At 38.9% G+C, this 16575-nt stretch overlaps 1 protein-coding gene and 1 pseudogene across 1 annotated transcript; both read right to left on the reverse strand.

Annotated features, from left to right (window-relative positions):
* Positions 1-5667: 5667 nt before the first annotated feature.
* Positions 5668-6993, reverse strand: LOC112086118. Its single transcript, XM_024154894.1, has one exon. It carries the CDS (start codon positions 6991-6993, stop codon positions 5668-5670), a length of 1326 nt encoding a protein of 441 aa, XP_024010662.1.
* Positions 6994-11763: 4770 nt separating this feature from the next.
* Positions 11764-13797, reverse strand: LOC18015365 (annotated as a pseudogene).
* Between the last annotated feature and the right edge of the window lie 2778 nt (positions 13798-16575).

The following is a 16575-nucleotide window of genomic DNA, read 5'->3' on the forward strand; positions in this document are numbered from 1 at the left end:
TATTTCGGATTTAATAAGTTATTTCATTTCTATTGTAAGATTTGGATTTGGGTTTGGATTTGAATAAAGAACAATTGGTTATTTGGAATTTATTTAGTTTAGATTAGTTAATATTCTGGTTTATTCTCGTTTCCTTCGGAACCAAGAATCGGGAGTTACAGTTGTGGTTGAAACCTTTTTGCTGAGACATTCTGTTGAATACATCGAGCGCACGCTGAGGAGCTCTCTCGCGTTTGATCAGATTGATGGCAGATTCGTGAGAAATGAACTTGGTTTTGGGGTTTGTTTTCACAGGTGAGATTGATGATTCAGGTGGTGGGACTGGTTTCGTCTCTATAAAGCAAATAGAAGATACCCATGACCGTGACGATGATGAGAATCAGCGATGCTCATTGATAATCGAATTTGTGAGACGCATAAACATCTCCTGTTTTCACAGAAAATCAACTGTAAACTTAGGTTAAGAAAAAACTCGGTTCACCAAAATCGCTCAAAGTCATCATCTTAAAAGTCCCAAAATTTTGCTATAAACCCTAACTGCAATCAATTCAAACAACAATACCTAGTTCGAATCCAACTTATGGATTGACAGATTTTGGACTAAAATAAGAGATAAATCGAAAGTTTACCTTTATAGATCGAGCAAGGTGAATAAGCGATAAAGGGAATAGAAAAGGGTAGCCCAATTAGTCGGCTAACGAGGCACTCAACGGACCATGGCCGCTGCGATTGGCAACACTAATCAGACCATCAATCAACGATTATTAAGCTTAGTCGACGATTATAGCCACGTTAAGTACTTTAAAATTCATCTTTTAATGGGCTTCTAATCGGTATGTGTCCAATTGCAATTAATTTCTTAGGGGAAAAATGGTTATTTATAGAACCTGTTGAGCATCACTTTCATTCTTCTTTGTCGATGTGGGACATCTATCAATTCCCTTTACAACAAATACTTAATTACTGTAATAATTATATAAATATTAAATCTGTACTTTTTTGGAAAAGAGAATTGATAATGGCGATGATATTAAATTAGACAATTCAAAAACTGTTAACAGGTTATACTTATAATAATATGAATTGTGAAGTTGTATACATATATTTTCATGAAAGTGTATAAATTATTCAATAAATTTCAAAATTCTTCTTACAATTAAATTTATAATGTCTTTTACTTAACATCTATGTTTATTTTATTTAATTAAAACATTACTAATACATATTTCACATATTATTTATTCATTTAACATAATATTTTTTTAATAGAAATTAAATTAAATAAAATAAAAAGTAATCCCCGATTAACCCCCGACTAATCTCCAATTTTTGGTCTAGGCTTTAGACGGATCTCGGCTGCCCGATCAATGCCTAGCGCAATTTTGAACTTGGGGTAAAACCAAATATCGTTCAACTACATGAAGAATTGAGAAAGTTCTAGTTTTTCGGAAGTCCACAGCCTTTATCTTTTTTAGTTCTGAAGAAAATCTAAAACTCAAAAATGCTCTCCAATAGAGTCAGAGGCTGAAATATCATATATCTAAGAAAGTAGAAATTAGGCTTCTAGCAAAGACTAACTGATATTTGCAAAATTACTATTCACTATAGCTACAGTTGTTGGAAACAAATTCAATCTTTGCAAAAATTAGGCTGACGTCCATAATTTTTTGCTGGTATGACTCTCCTGGGCCAAATTAGGACGTGTATTAGACCGCCGGTCCACTACGCCCTAAGTTTATAGCACCGGACCGCCGATTCGATAGATCCCATATGATAGGCCACCTGTTCTCCGAATTTCTTGTGACTGATATCGCAGACCACGCTGTGAGAAATAAGAAAATCGGAAACTGAGTGACCAGGAGGAAAAAATGCCACATTCTTTTTTTTTTAAAAAAAAAAACCTAGAACGTATCGGCCAACCAAAACGGTGGAATCGAGTTTACATAAATAATATCTTGTGGATGGGCACGAGCGCTCCTCGCAAGGTTGTCCGCCTTCAAGTTCTTTGTGCGTGGAATGTATGTTAGAAGGAAGAAGCTGAATCTGTCCTTCATTTTTCTGATCTCTTCCAAGTGTAGGACGAAAGCTGGCCATTCGTCAGGTGTAGACACCATCTTCACCAAGTCTGAACAGTCTGTTGCAAATGCTACTTCCGTCTTCTGGTTCAGAAGCATGCAATGCATTGCCCAAATAAGGGTCTCTGTTTCTGCATGTAGAGGCGTAAGACTCCGTCTTACCTTCTGTGCACCCACTATTTTGTCTGGTATTCCTTCCTTAAAACAATATACCATCCTAGTCCCACATAAGGATCCGTATCTTTCCAAGAGCCATCAAGATAACACCACCAACCCTCATAGGGTGTATTAAGTGACAGGTATTGAGCATTGCGTGTATCTACTGTGGATGGATCTTGTCCCTCCTTTTGGGCTTCTTCCCACAAAGTCGCTTCTGTTTCCGCTATCTTTATTGTAACCCTCGGGTCGACGTCTTTATTCGAATATACTTTTTCATTTCGTGCCATCCATATGTACCATACAATCCAAGGGTAATATGTACTTTTCGCCTCTTGTGGAATTCTCCAGAAAAGATGATCAAAATTTGAATAAACCGATGACCCCGGGAAAGTCTCTGGAGGTGATGGGATTTGGGATAACGCCCAAGTTTGTAAAGCCGGAGGACATTCGAACAAGACATGATTAATGGGTTCCTCCTCCACTTACATTGTGTGTCGCACATTGTGTGTCGCATTGTATTCCTCGAGTACGTAATCTAGCTGATACCGAGAGACATCCAGTTATAGCTTTGGGTAGTAATTAATACCCTTACAAGTGGCTGGTCTCAGGCGAGAAAAAGGTATCCATGGATCATTCCAGACAGAAATAGAACATCCTGAACCAACTCTTTTGATGAGTCATTTAATAACCAGAGATCGAGCCGAGAGGATACTTCGCCATCCATAAGACGGTGAGTAGGATTTCACTGGGTCCAAAGGACTCATATTCCAAAAATATCGTCCTTTAAAGACCCGGGCGAACAGGGAGGTTGGTCTATCGATGAGCCTCCATAGTTGCTTTGCCAATAAAGCTGTATTAAATTCCTCCACATCATGGAAGCCGATTCCTCCTTCATTTTCGTTTTTACACAACTTTGTCCATGCCATCCAGTCCATACCTCGGTTATGTCCGTCTGAACTCCACCAGTATTTTGCCGCTGTACTAGTTAACTTCTTTGTTGTGGCTTTAGGAAACCGGAAACAAGACATGACAAAATTTGGCATCGCAGATGCTACCGATTTGATTAGGACTTCTTTACCCCCTTTTGACAACAAACGTGATATCCAACTGTTTACTCGGTCTTTTTGTCTCTCTGCTACAAAATTAAATACCTTAGTCTTGGCACCATCTAGACTTTCAGGGATACCGAGATACGATCCTGACCCCCCTGTCTCTAGAAATTCCTATAATCTGCCGCATCTCATTTCTAGTTTGATCTGGGACCTTGTGGCCGAATTGAATCGAAGATTTATCAACGTTAATTTGTTGTCCCGAAACACATTCATACTGCTTTAGTATGGCCAGTATCTTCTGACATTCATTTGTATTTGCTTTGCAGAAAAAAAGACTATCATCTGCAAAAAGCAGGTGTGAAACCGGGGGACTTGTCCGTGCAACCTTTAGACCAGTTAATAGTTTATCCTCTTCGGCCTTCTTAATATTTGCTATTAATACTTCCGTGCATAAAATAAACAAATACAGGGATAAAGGGTCCCCTTGGCGTAGACCTCTTTTCGGGATTATTTGGCCCTTTGGTTGGCCATTTAGAAGAACTCTATATTTTACTGAGGTAATGCATCTCATCACCCATATAACCCATCTTTCTGCAAAGCCTAACTTGCGCAAGAGTTCCTCTAGAAATGTCCATTCAACTCGATCATAAGCTTTACTCATATCCGTCTTGATTGCCATGTAATTACTTTTGCAAGATTTATTAGTTCGTAGACCATGGAACATCTCTTGGGCTATAAGGATATTATTCGAAATCAACCGTCCAGCCACAAAAGCTAATTGTGTTTCGGATATTAGGGCCGGCAGTAGTTGTTTTAACCGTTGACAAAGCATCTTAGATATAATTTTATACACGACACTGCAGAGGCTAATAGGTCGCAGCTCAGTCATACGTGTAGGGCGTTCTGTTTTTGGAATCAAACAGATGTTTGTTAGGTTTAAGCCTTCTTCGAAAAAACCCGTCTCCAAGAAGCCATTGACTAACCGTACTAGATCCGCCTTAATAATCTGCCACGAGCGCTGGTAAAATAGTGCTGTCATTCCATCGGGTCCCGGAGCCTTTTCGGGGTGCATCATAAATAAAGCTTATTTAACTTCTTCCTCTGTGGCTACCGCCGTGAGCATGGCATTATCTGTTTCTGAAATTAGTGGTCTAATCTGACCCAGCGCGTCCTTAAATTCCGTTGGGGAGGTGGTGGTGAATAGTTTCTCGAAGTATGTAACGGCCACCTGCTCAATCTCTTTTTCGGATGTAACCCACGTTCCCACCTCATTTATGCAAACCAATAATCCGGTTACGTGCTCTTCTTTGTTTAACTAGGGCATGGTAAAACTTAGTATTTTTGTCCCCCGCTTGTGCCCATTGAGTCCGACTTTTCTGTTGCCAGTATAATTCTTCATCTTGATAAGCTTCCTGTAACTTTTTGGCTATATCTTTCAGTTCCTCTTCCGATCGTGTATCATCGTTCTGTATTTCCTCTAATGTTCGTTTCAACTTCTCGATTTCGTCTTTCCCATATGGTATTAGGGTTTTCCTCCATTTGGAAATTATATTATTCGACGACAGTTTCGTATTTTTTCCATGAAATTCACTTCCTCACCACCAGGATCTAGGTTCCAACCTTTGGTAATGGATTCCATTAAACCGTTTTTTCCTAACCATCGTTTATCAAAATGAAATTGTGATTTTTTGCGACAATTGGCCTATGGTCCGACCCAATTATTGCCAAATACTCAACAAAGGAATGTGAGAAAAGCTCATGCCAATCTTCATTTGCCAGGGCCCGATCAAGTCTACACCGTACAACTTTTGCGTTTTTTCTCCCTCTCCAAGACATTGTATTCCCTAAACACGGAAATTCCAAAAAGCCACAGTCTCTTATCATAAGATTAAAGGGCACAAATGTGGACGCATGCCTTAAGTTGCCTCCTTGTTTTTCATTATTACCAGTAATTTCATTCATGTCGCCAATAATAAACCAAGGATCTGTCCTTGTAAGACTTATCCGCGTTAACCTTTCCCAAACTTGGTCCCTCAATTTTGCCACCGGGTCTCCATAAATAAAGGAAAGAAATACCTTTTTTCCAAGAATATTTGCCTCAATATCAATAATTCGTTTATTTGAAAATAAGATAGTAACATCAAAAGTATCATTATAAAATAAAGCAAGTCCATCACTTGCACCAGACGGTTCAACCGTGAACAATTTATTGTAACCAAAATGAAGTTGAAATTTTTGTAAAAAAAAAAATTCTTGCTTGGTTTCTGAAAGAAACAAAAACTCTGGTCTATGTTTCTTCCAAACCTCTCTAAGAAAACTTATTGTCCAATAACTCCCTAAACCCTGACAATTCCAACTCAAAATCCTCATATGATAAATTTTTATAGTTTTTGTTCCTCCTGCGAAAGTGAGGGACCTTTTGGAGCTGCCGGACGTGCTCCTTCTCCTTTGCGGTTTGTTGTTTTAGTAACCTGCTTCTTCCGCGGAGAGACCATCGCTTGAACCATTCTCTTTTTAGAGCCTCCACCAATGTATTGCAGACTGGATTTAGTTGGTTTCTTCTTTGGTTCTGGATTAGTTGGTGCAGCTAATTGCTTATTTTCCTTCTCCATTACGCTCGTCTGAGCACCGACCTCACTCTTATCCATCACCATAGTTTCCACCGGTGATTTAACCTGCTCCACTATCATCGGCATCTCCATTTCTGAGTCCTCAATAAACTCACCATCTTCTTCTCCCAGGTTACCAAAACTGTTATCAAGACAAAGTTGAATTTCACCTGGTTCAATTCCTGAGTTCACCTGTTGCAGAAATTCGGTTATGGCATCACAAGCCTCATAAGTATCGCCTTGTGCTTTCACCTCCTTGTTTAATACCGATGTATCTGCATTCCCATCTGGAAATCCCAAGTCCTCGATTTCCGTATCACCTTTGCCCCGAGATACAAGACTCAGCAAGTCATCATCCTCAAATGACAAGCTTTTCCTCACTACTGTTTTTTTAGATCCCGCTGTAACATCCATACCCGATCCGTCTTCTGTTCCTTGCATCATTACTGATCGTACACCATCGTTCTCTTTGATCACCTGAGCTGCTTGGACCGGCGAGGTTCCCTGATTCTCAGCGACAGAGATTGTTAAATGCGGCTGAGTCACCGTTTCAGTGTTAGCCGGTGTATCGTCTTTCTTCTCCTCCGTCACTGGTCCCTTTTTATGTTCCTTCGGAGGAGGGTGACTCGATGGCCTGTAGCTTCGTGAAGCTCCTTCGCCATATTTCCTCTCTGTTCTCCCTTTGTACGGCCTGCCTTCAATACTTCCTCCATTGTTTTTCACCACCTCCTTGCCTCCATTACCTCCGTATTTAGCCGCCGTTTTAAACAAAGCTGGTCCCTGCCCCTTTGTCTGTTCATCGGGAAATTCTTCTCGACTCCATCGCTCCTCCGAACCGATCCGAGTTGGGCACCGATGATAATCATGGCATAGGCTCAAGCAAGTCTTACATAAACCAGACAGATGCCCATACCTTAGGTACACCGTAGTTTCCTCACCACCGTTGAATTCCACCGTTGTTTCAAAAACTAATGGTTTGAAGCCGTCGATTATCACCTGGATTTTCCCCTCATCCAGATTGATTGCTTCCACTGCTCCAAGAGCCTTGCCGATACTTTTGAAAGTGACATCCGCCCAGTAGTGGAGTGGAACTCCCATCACTCTTACCCAAAATGTAATCTTCGATGGGTATTGTGGATCGACCACCGGACTCCACCGCACTAGCGACAACATCCAGTAATCAAAATGGAAGGGCTACATTTTCATCACCTCTTGAATGTCTTCCTCCCTCTCAAAATCGAACTGAAACTTGCCCATTCCGAGATCCGCACCGGCTACACGATCTTCCAATTTCCAGATTCTTGGAAGCATGTGTAGGAGAGCGTTCATATCCTGCATCTGAGAGTTCATGCATCTGCCAATGAGAGTGCGTGAATACCCTTCAATGAGGCTTTTGTTGTCGAATTTTGGAAAAATGATCTTCAGTCGCTTGATTGGAGCTTCAACATCTTTTTTTGAACCCAATTGTTTTAGAACCGCACTTTGTGACATCTTGTTTTGTTCACTGAGAGAAAAACGTAACTGGGAGAATAAGGATTGGAGATTTGAAAGCTCTGAATGGTGATGAAAAACTTCTCCATCCACCTCTTTTAAATACTGCTCGTGATTTCCTTGTTTATGGTCGTCATTGATTTCTAATTGATCTTCATTATTCTCCAAGATTATACCGCATCTTTTACCGCGTGTCTTAATTGTCCCCCGAGATTTCTGTCTGAATTTTATCACACTGGAATTCACATCTAGGATGAGATTGTGTTCCTGATTTCTCCCGTATTCACTCCATAGGGGATCGTCCTGTAAAACCATTGATAACCAGGATATCGATCTGATTTTCCTCCAATCAAGCCGAGTATTGGCCTTGCCGTTGCAGAGATCCTCGTTTCCTTTATCCGTCGAAGTTCCCTTTGTCATTTGATTTGTATTATTACACCGGATCTGCATTTCCATTCTCACCGTTAAAACCCATGTGCAAATCTTATCAGATCCACTCTGATTCAGACTCGCTCCTCCGTGATTAATCCGCGACACTGAAATGGGATCCTTAGGATGTTACAAAATCCCAATCAAATCCATCCTCAGTATGACCGATTTTCCTCAGTCTTCATTTCTATAGAGAGAATTTCGAGAGACAAAGTTTGATGAATTGTTATAATCACTAAAATGCCACATTCTCTATGTCCTATACCTAAATTCAGTGATCCGGAAGAGTCAGGATATAAAGAAGTGTGGTTCGCACAAGTGCCTAGAGAGCGAAGTCATCCATCCACGGCAGAACAGTCCCAGTATCGAAGGAACCAGGCCAGGTATGAATAAACTTCTTAAGCGGGAACACTATTCAAATTTCACTCCATTGGACAATAGGAATATGTCTTAGTCTGATTTGATTACCCATACCCTTACAAACCCACGAGATTGACACTTAATGTATTTTCTTTACGTGTGTCAGGTGACAGTGACCTTTCGCAGGAGCCAAGGGTAAAAGCAGAAGTTCAGCGAAGAGTCATACAGGAAAAAATGGAAAACAAGTCAGGAAAAGAAAAACAAACTGGCTGCGGGTAGCTTTGTCGCAGCCGCGGTGGGAGCATGTTCCCCTGCGGGTGAGGCGACTCAACCGCGGTAAAGTAAAGCTCGGTTGCGGCTGAGCTTGTCTTGGCCGCGGCAAATGGCTTCGGCTATTTTGCCTCTTTTTCTTCCTTCTTTCAATTTTTCAGGAAATTGCTTGATACTTCCTCCTATCTTTTTGTATGTTTTCTTTTTTTTTTAAATGTTTTTGGTTTTTTAGACACTTGATAAAATTAGGAGTGAGAAGAAGAAGCATCTTCTAGATTAGAAGTCCTTGGGGTCCTCTTAAGCTTGAAGAGGGGATCTCCTTCATCTTGTATCAAAATCTCCTTTTATTTTCTAAGGATCCTTGCATTCTTGAAGATATGTTTGATAAAATTGAAATAAGATAAAGGATTTGAGTATGAGAATCGCGACGAGTAGGTGATTAGTTTTTAATTATTTTATAATATCTAAATAGTATTTAATCAATTTTCAAGATTATATTTTTATTGATATATATATATATATGTATATATTTCAATTATTTTAGTTATTTCCTTTGATTTTGATGATCTACTCATGTCAATTTAGCTACCATCTTCCTAGTTTATTTGAGTGATGAAGAATTTCAAGAGTTTACAGTTTTGAGAGGGCTAAAGTAATATATATATATATATATATATATATATATATATATATATATAAATTAAAAACGATGATTTTCGAAAGAAATGATAATGCTAAGGCTTTGCATTTCGCCTAAGGTTTTTTCCATGGGCTTCATCCTCCTCGACCTCGATTCGGCCACAGCAAATGAATCAGCTCGGCCCATCATGAAGGGACGCATCTCGGCCCAATCAGGAAGAAGCATGGCTCGGCCCAATCAGGAAGAAGCATGGCTCTGCCCACTTATTATCCTTCACGTCTCGGCCCACTTGTTTTTCCTCTCACAGATCGGCCCAAGCATCGCACTGGGCGGCTCGGCCCATATTCTTTCACAGGCGGCTTGGCCCATCTGCTCTTTTCTCCTACGGATTTGGCCTACTCTCGTATTCCTTTGCTATGGCTCGGTTCTCCTGGATACTTAGCCGTTATGAAGATGGTTTAACCGCTCGGGGTAAAAACCGACCCCGAGAGTTAGCCCCCCAGCTCGTCAGTTTTAGAGACGGGAGTGACAAGCTTCATCGTTCTTAGCTGCAAGGTTAACCATCGGGCTGAGTCGACGAGGCGTTTCAGTTTGGAGTTGCCGATCCATGAAGGGTAACTATGATGAGGTTTTGTAAAACCATACCAAGCTGTTTAAGAGATGATGTGGCGCTCTTTGGTAGCAGATCATGCTGAGCCATTTCGAGCCGACGAGGCTTTCGAGACGAGTGATAATGCCGAGCTGTTTGTTTAACGACGAGGCGATTTAGGCAAAAGAAAATTCCAAGCCGTTTTGTTAACAACGACGAGGGGATTTAGTTTGGTAACGCCAAGCCGTGTTTTGAGGTAACGACGAGGCGATTTTGTTTGAAAACGCCGAGCCGTGTTTCAAGATAACGACGAGGCGATTTTGTTTGACAACGCCGAGGCGTGTTTCAAGATAACGACGAGGGGTCGTCGTACCGAGGATGTTGAGTCACGAGGCGTTTTCAATTAAGTAAAGCGGCTCGGGATCCTTTATCGAGTCTAAGTGGGCTCGGTCATACTCGAAGCGCTTCCCTTTTGATGATTTGCTGCGTGTGCATCGAACGCACTCTGTAGTAGGTACGTCTCTTAATGAGGCCGTGCGGATTCCATGCGCCATACTCATAATTTTGCTGATTCCCGAGGTTGATGTGGACCCTACATGCCTTGGAGCTTCTATATAAGGGACTTCCAGCCGTCATTTTCTCATAACTCCAGCTTCTCCAATTCTCACAAAGGTAGCTCTCCCTTCTATCTTCTTTCTCTCTCTAAATTATTTTTCTTTCCGGTTAGGGTTTTTGCCTTCTATGTCGGCTCTCCTCCGCGCTGTTGATATCACGCGGCAACAGGTTCCTGCACCATCGACTTTCTTCGGCCAACCTTTCAGATCCTAAGTGACGAGCCGAGCTGTATATTTGTAAATCATGTACCGTCGTACCCCACTATGTCGAGCCGAGCTGAGGAATCCTTGGATTCCCTTTTTGATTACGGAGCGCAGATCAGGACAAATCGAGGCGTCGCGATGAACACCGCTTTGAGCCGAAGCGAGAGGGACGCCGAGGCGGATGCGTCTTTGTTCCGAGGTGGTAACGGTGCCGATGCGAGCTTCTCATCCAACCGAGGCGATGAAGGCGCCAAACCGCGAAACCCTACCAATCGTGGCGATGATGGTGGTAACGGTGCCGAGGCGAGCGTCTCTTCCAACCGAGGTGATGGAGGCGCCGAAGCGCGAAACCCTACCAATCGTGGCGATGATGGTGTCGAGGTGAGCCCTTTCGCCGATCAAGGCGACGAGATCACCGACCGCGAAACCCTACCAATCTTGGTGATGATGGTGTCGAGGCGAGCCTTTTTGCTGATCAAGGCGACGAGATCGCCAAGATGGAATGTCGTGACAAATCCTTCGAAGCTGAGGCGAGATCCTGTGCGAACTCTAGTCGCTTCCATCATTTCAAAAATGGAATGTGTTCCTGCAAAAGGATACTGGTGAACCTGATGTTGCTCCCTCTATGCCCTCAACCAAACACTGTTACCTTGTATTAGAGCAATTTCATATTTACCTGAACGGGTCACATCACACAGGTTATAAGAGACCTCAGTGGAACCATATGTTGAGGATTTGCACATGGATACTGCAGACTTCAAGGACGTTCCTGAAGGGACAAAGAAAAGGATAATAGGCATTTTGCTTACAGATCCCAAGTTGATTGTATAATTTAAGCAAATTTTGTAAATGAATAATTTTGTCTTCTTTATTTTTGGTAGAGAATATAGATATAATCACACTCAGTAGCATGGGTTTCTATTCAATAAAACAAGATTTGTTGTTACATTTTTTTAGTTTTCAAAAAAAGTCAACACTATCTCCTAGAGTGGCATTAGAACGACCCATTTTTTTAAAGTTCCAAAAAAGGCTTGAGATGCGTTCGTTAGGTCTGGTTCTTTGTTGGATATCGTTTCTGGCCATATCAATTTCACTCTCTGTTTCTTCATCGGATGATCAATTCAACGTCGACGGAACAGTACTGGAGCTCACCAATATTGGACAATGCCAATATTAAGGAAAAGGGTCAAAGTTTGTGTCTTATGATAGCTTCAACTTCGATCACAAATAACTCATGTTCTTGATTCTGCAAAGTGATGTGTGGTTGTAATGGCCAGTTTATATCTATATTCTCTACCAAAAATAAAGAAGACAAAATTATTCATTTACAAAATTTGCTTAAATTATACAATCAACCTGGGATCTGTAAGTGGTTGTAACTAATATCAAATAAAGGGCTTTATCAAGAAATTAAAGAATCAACCAGTTCAACGACATGCAACAACTTCCTGTCTTGATTCAACGATGGCTCCCCAAGACTCAGACTCTGGTTTGAAACCTATCCCCAGAAACCCTTTCAGAACTCGAACACCGATGTATGCGTTCCCGGATCCGCAAAGCCGAACCACCAACTCGTTCTAAGTCGCATGGTGTGGCTAAACCCCTTTCTTCGACATCAAACTCAGAAACTCCACCGCTTTCTCGAGCTCGCCGTTCTTGCACAAGGCATTTAGTATGATCCTATAACTACCTTTGTTCAGATGAACTCCTTCGCATCGCCATTGACCCAGCATCTCAAGAGTTTGCCCTTCTCTTCCTTCGCTGGACAAGCCCCTGAGTATTACATTGTAAGTTAAAGCATAAGCTTTGCACCCTGATGCTTTCATCTCTACAAGTAACTCCATAGCCTCATCGATCTGACCATTTTTACATAAGCAGTTCATTAATGTGGTATAACCAACTGTGTCGAGTTTCAACCCGGTTTCCTTCACCTCGTCAAAGATTGATTTAGCTTCTTGGATCTTTCTCTCTTTGCAAAACCCATTCATTAGAGCCGAGTAATTGAACACGTTGGGGTTGCATCCATTCTTCTTCATGAATTCTATAATCATCTTGGCTCTCTCAACTTGCCCTGCATGACAGAACCTGTTAATAATAACATTGAAAGTCACGGGATCTGGTGAAATCCCTTCTTTCGAGATCATATCCTCGAACAATGCCATGGCTTCTTTGGACCTGAGTGTGCAAACAGACATTCCATTAGCGTTGAGTAAGTGATCAAGTTGGGATACGAGATTCTAGATCTTTTCAACTCCTCCACAACTCGAAATGCAGAGTCGACATCACTGTTCTTGCAGTGGTGCTTCACTAGAATGTTGAAAATGCAAGTATTTGGATGCAATCCAAGATGATTTTTAGCATACAAGAGGAGCTCCCTTGCCAAATCGACCTCCCATGAATCGATAAGTAGGTTGAGACAAGTAGTTATGGCATTAAGAGAAGGCTTCACACGAGCAATCACTTGGATCAAGTTAAACATCTCCATGACTTTATCGTGCAAATCGAACCTGGAGTAATGTCTCATTAGGTTGAGGAACACACCTTCCTGGAACCTGCAAGTCTCGTACTCATCTGGTTAAGAATCGCATCAACGGCTTGAAACTTCTTGTGCCTAACGAGATTATCCAAAATAACAGAGTATGTAGCACTATTGTGGTTGAAACCTTTCTGCTGAGACACTCTGTTGAATACATCGAGCGAATGCTGAAAATCTCTCTCGCGTTTTATCAGATTGATGGCAAGTTTGTGAGAGCTGAACTTGGTTTTGGGGTTTGTTTCCATAGGTGAGATTCAGGATACCGGTGGTGGGTCTGGTTCTTCTTCTCTATAAAGCAAATGGGAGATACCCATGACCGTGACGACGATGAAAATTGGCATTGCTCATTGATAATCGAAGTTATGAGGCGCATTAGTATCCCATGTTTTCACAGAAAATCGACTGTAAAATTAGGTTAAGAAAAAACTCGGGGGAAAAAAGATAATCTAATTCCACCATCAATAACATAGACTCATGAAAAACTCATTCTAAGTTCACCAAAATCGCCCAAAGTCATCATCTTTCTTTAAGATTCCCAAATTTTTGTTATAAACCCTTACTGCAATCCATTCACACAAATACAAGGCGTTTCTAAGCAATACCTAGTTCGAATTCAACTTATAAATTTACAGATTTTTTGAATGAAAAAGGTAAAAATGGAAGGGGTTACCTTTACAGATCGAGCAAGGCAATAGAGGGAACAGAATGCAGTGGAACCAAATATGGTTCAAATACGTGAAGAATTTAGAAAGTTGTGTTTTTTTTTAATGTCCACAGCTTTTTTTTGTTCTGAAGAAAGTCCAAAGCTCAAAAATGCTCTCTAATACTGTGTTTGACAAAAATTGAAAAAGAAAGATGATTTGATTATCAAAATCACGACGAGTAGGTAGACCGGAGAAACCCGAATAGAACCAAGAAAAGGAAAATTTGTTGGAATTGTGGTTTGTTTTCCTTTTTTGTATAGTAATTTGCTGATGTGTCATAATTTTAGAGCATTTTTTTTATGTGTTATTATTTAAAAGAATTTCTTTTAAATTTTGCTCACGTATCATAATTTAACTTAAAACGAACTGATTTAGATTTAAAATAGAACCAATAACAATTTTTTAACATTCTTGAATTATTTTGGTTTAACTTTTAAATCGGATTTGAGTATTAAGTCTATATAATCTGTTTTATTTGTTTTGATTGGTTGATCTTCAGTCGTAATACTTATTATCGATTTCTTATGATTTTTAAACTTGTATCAATTATCAGTTTTGTGTTTCGGAGAGCTAGCCGATTTATGTATTTGTCAAAGAAAAAAAGAGTCGAAACCCTAACTTGTTTATGTGTATAAATATAGGTTTTGTTCTCTATATTTTCGAGTTTCGAAGTACCTTCTTCTTTGTTTTATGTTGTTAGGGTTTTTTTAGTACATTCGCATTATCGCTTGGTTTTTAGAGTAGTTCGTTCTTCTCTGCTAAAAAATTGACTGTTTTTTTTTTTCATCGTATATGTGCCTTTGATTCTAGATATATCTACTCGAGGTTTGCATCTATTAAGCATTATTGAGGTATACATTTAATGTGTATCATGTCACCGAGTTTGATTGTATTACCATTCATTATTTTGTTTTGGTCTCAGTTCAATTTGATTAATCTAAGCTAGTCCTATTTGATTTGATTTTTCAAAAAAATATAACACCCCCATAATTTTAATTTGATATATGATAACAGAGAAGTGTAATTAGTTAAATAATCTATTTTTAAAGAAATTACGACAAGAATCAAAATTACAATGGAATAGTAAATCGCTCAAATTAAAATTATAAAAATATCAATATCATAATGTTTAAAGATTTAAAATTCAAATATTGAAAAGAAAAAAAATATTTGAAAATTGTAAAGATTACATATAGAGACGACGAAAAATTATAATATTCAAAAACTATGAAAAAAAATTCATAAAATCATTAGCAGAGAAGAATGCATGATGGAGCATATACTATTAGTTCGATAAAGGTTTTAACAATGTTAATATAAGTATATTAAGAGACCAATAGAGAGAAGGTGAATAAAAAGATGAACATTCATGTGATTTTTTGACTAGTGAAAAATTGGAGGATACTGAATTCATATTACTAAACAGTGACAAAGGGAGTTCGCCAATAGTAAAGACATTGGCATTGCATGTAAACTGTGAGAAGAAATGAGGATAAAAGGATAACAAGAAGAAAAGCAGGAAGAGGAAGATTGAGAATACAAATGGTAAAGATATAAGATGGTAATAAAAAGAAGAAAAACAAGATATATTGGATGTCATGTACAAGAAAATGGTAATGGAGACGTTAAAAATATGGTCGACTGAATAGAATTGGATTATTTAGATAAAATAAGATGATAATAAGTGAAATAAGAATGTCGGGTTTTTTTCTAGCATCATTACCAGGTTCAAAATGACTCATTTGAGCTATTTCTCACTTTTAAATATATGTATCGCAACTGACAACAATTAAGCTTATGAATCACCATAAAACAAATTAAAATGTTAAATGGTAGAATTTCCTAATTTAACTGAATATAAACCTAAAATCTCAGTGAATTTTGGTATTTGATGGTTATAAATCATTTATAAAATATTAACATCTTCTAATTATTTGGTTTAAAGTTTACTTAAAATGAACCAAAGTTATTTAAACTAAGCCAGCATTGTAATGAACCTAAATCAATTTTTTTTTGTTTCTATTGGTTCAAAATTCACTTAAAACAAACCAATATATATATATATATATATATATAAACTAAACCAAAATTGTAACAAACCGAAATCAATTATTATTTTTTTTTGTTTTGATGGATTTTATCTCCAATTGAAATACGGATTATCAATTTTTTATTTTTCAAAACTTATATCGGTTATTGGTTTTGTGTTTCGGAGAACTGGCTGATTTAGGTATTTGTGAAAGAAAAAAAATAGATGAAACCCTAACTTGGTTTATGGGTATAAATATAGGTTTTGTTCTCCACATTGTCGTGTCTCAAAGTTCTTTCGTCTTTGTTTTATGTTGTTAAAGGTTTTCTTTGTACTAGCAGTCTATATATATATATATATATATATATATATATATATACGTTCTTGCATCCTCGCTTGGTTTTTAGTGTAGTTCGTTCTTCTCTCCTAAAAGATTGACTGATTTTGTTTTTTTTTATTGTATATGTGACTTTGATTCTTTTACTCAAAGTTTGCATTCATTATGCACTTTTGATGTATACATTTCATGTGTTCGTGTCTCGAAGGACTTTCGTCTTTGTTTTATGTTGTTAAAGGTTTTCTTAGTACTAGCTGTCTAATATATATATATTTACGTTCTTGCATGCTCGCTTGGTTTTTAGTGTAATTCGTTCTTTCTCCTAAAAGATTGACTGATTTTTTTTTTTTATTGTGTATGTGGCTTTGATACTAGATATGTTTACTCAAATTTGGCATTCATTATGCACTTTTAATGTATACATTTCGTATGTATCACATCGCCGAGTTTGATTGTATTACCGTTAGTTTTTTTGTT

The sequence above is a fragment of the Eutrema salsugineum genome, unplaced genomic scaffold (genome assembly GCF_000478725.1).
Source record: "Eutrema salsugineum unplaced genomic scaffold, Eutsalg1_0 scaffold_23, whole genome shotgun sequence".
NCBI classification, from domain to species: domain Eukaryota; kingdom Viridiplantae; phylum Streptophyta; class Magnoliopsida; order Brassicales; family Brassicaceae; genus Eutrema; species Eutrema salsugineum.

Excerpts from the sequence above, each read along its gene's own strand:
- LOC112086118 (XM_024154894.1), bottom strand. The coding sequence starts at position 6,993 with ATGGGAGTTCCACTCCACTACTGGGCGGATGTCACTTTCAAAAGTATC.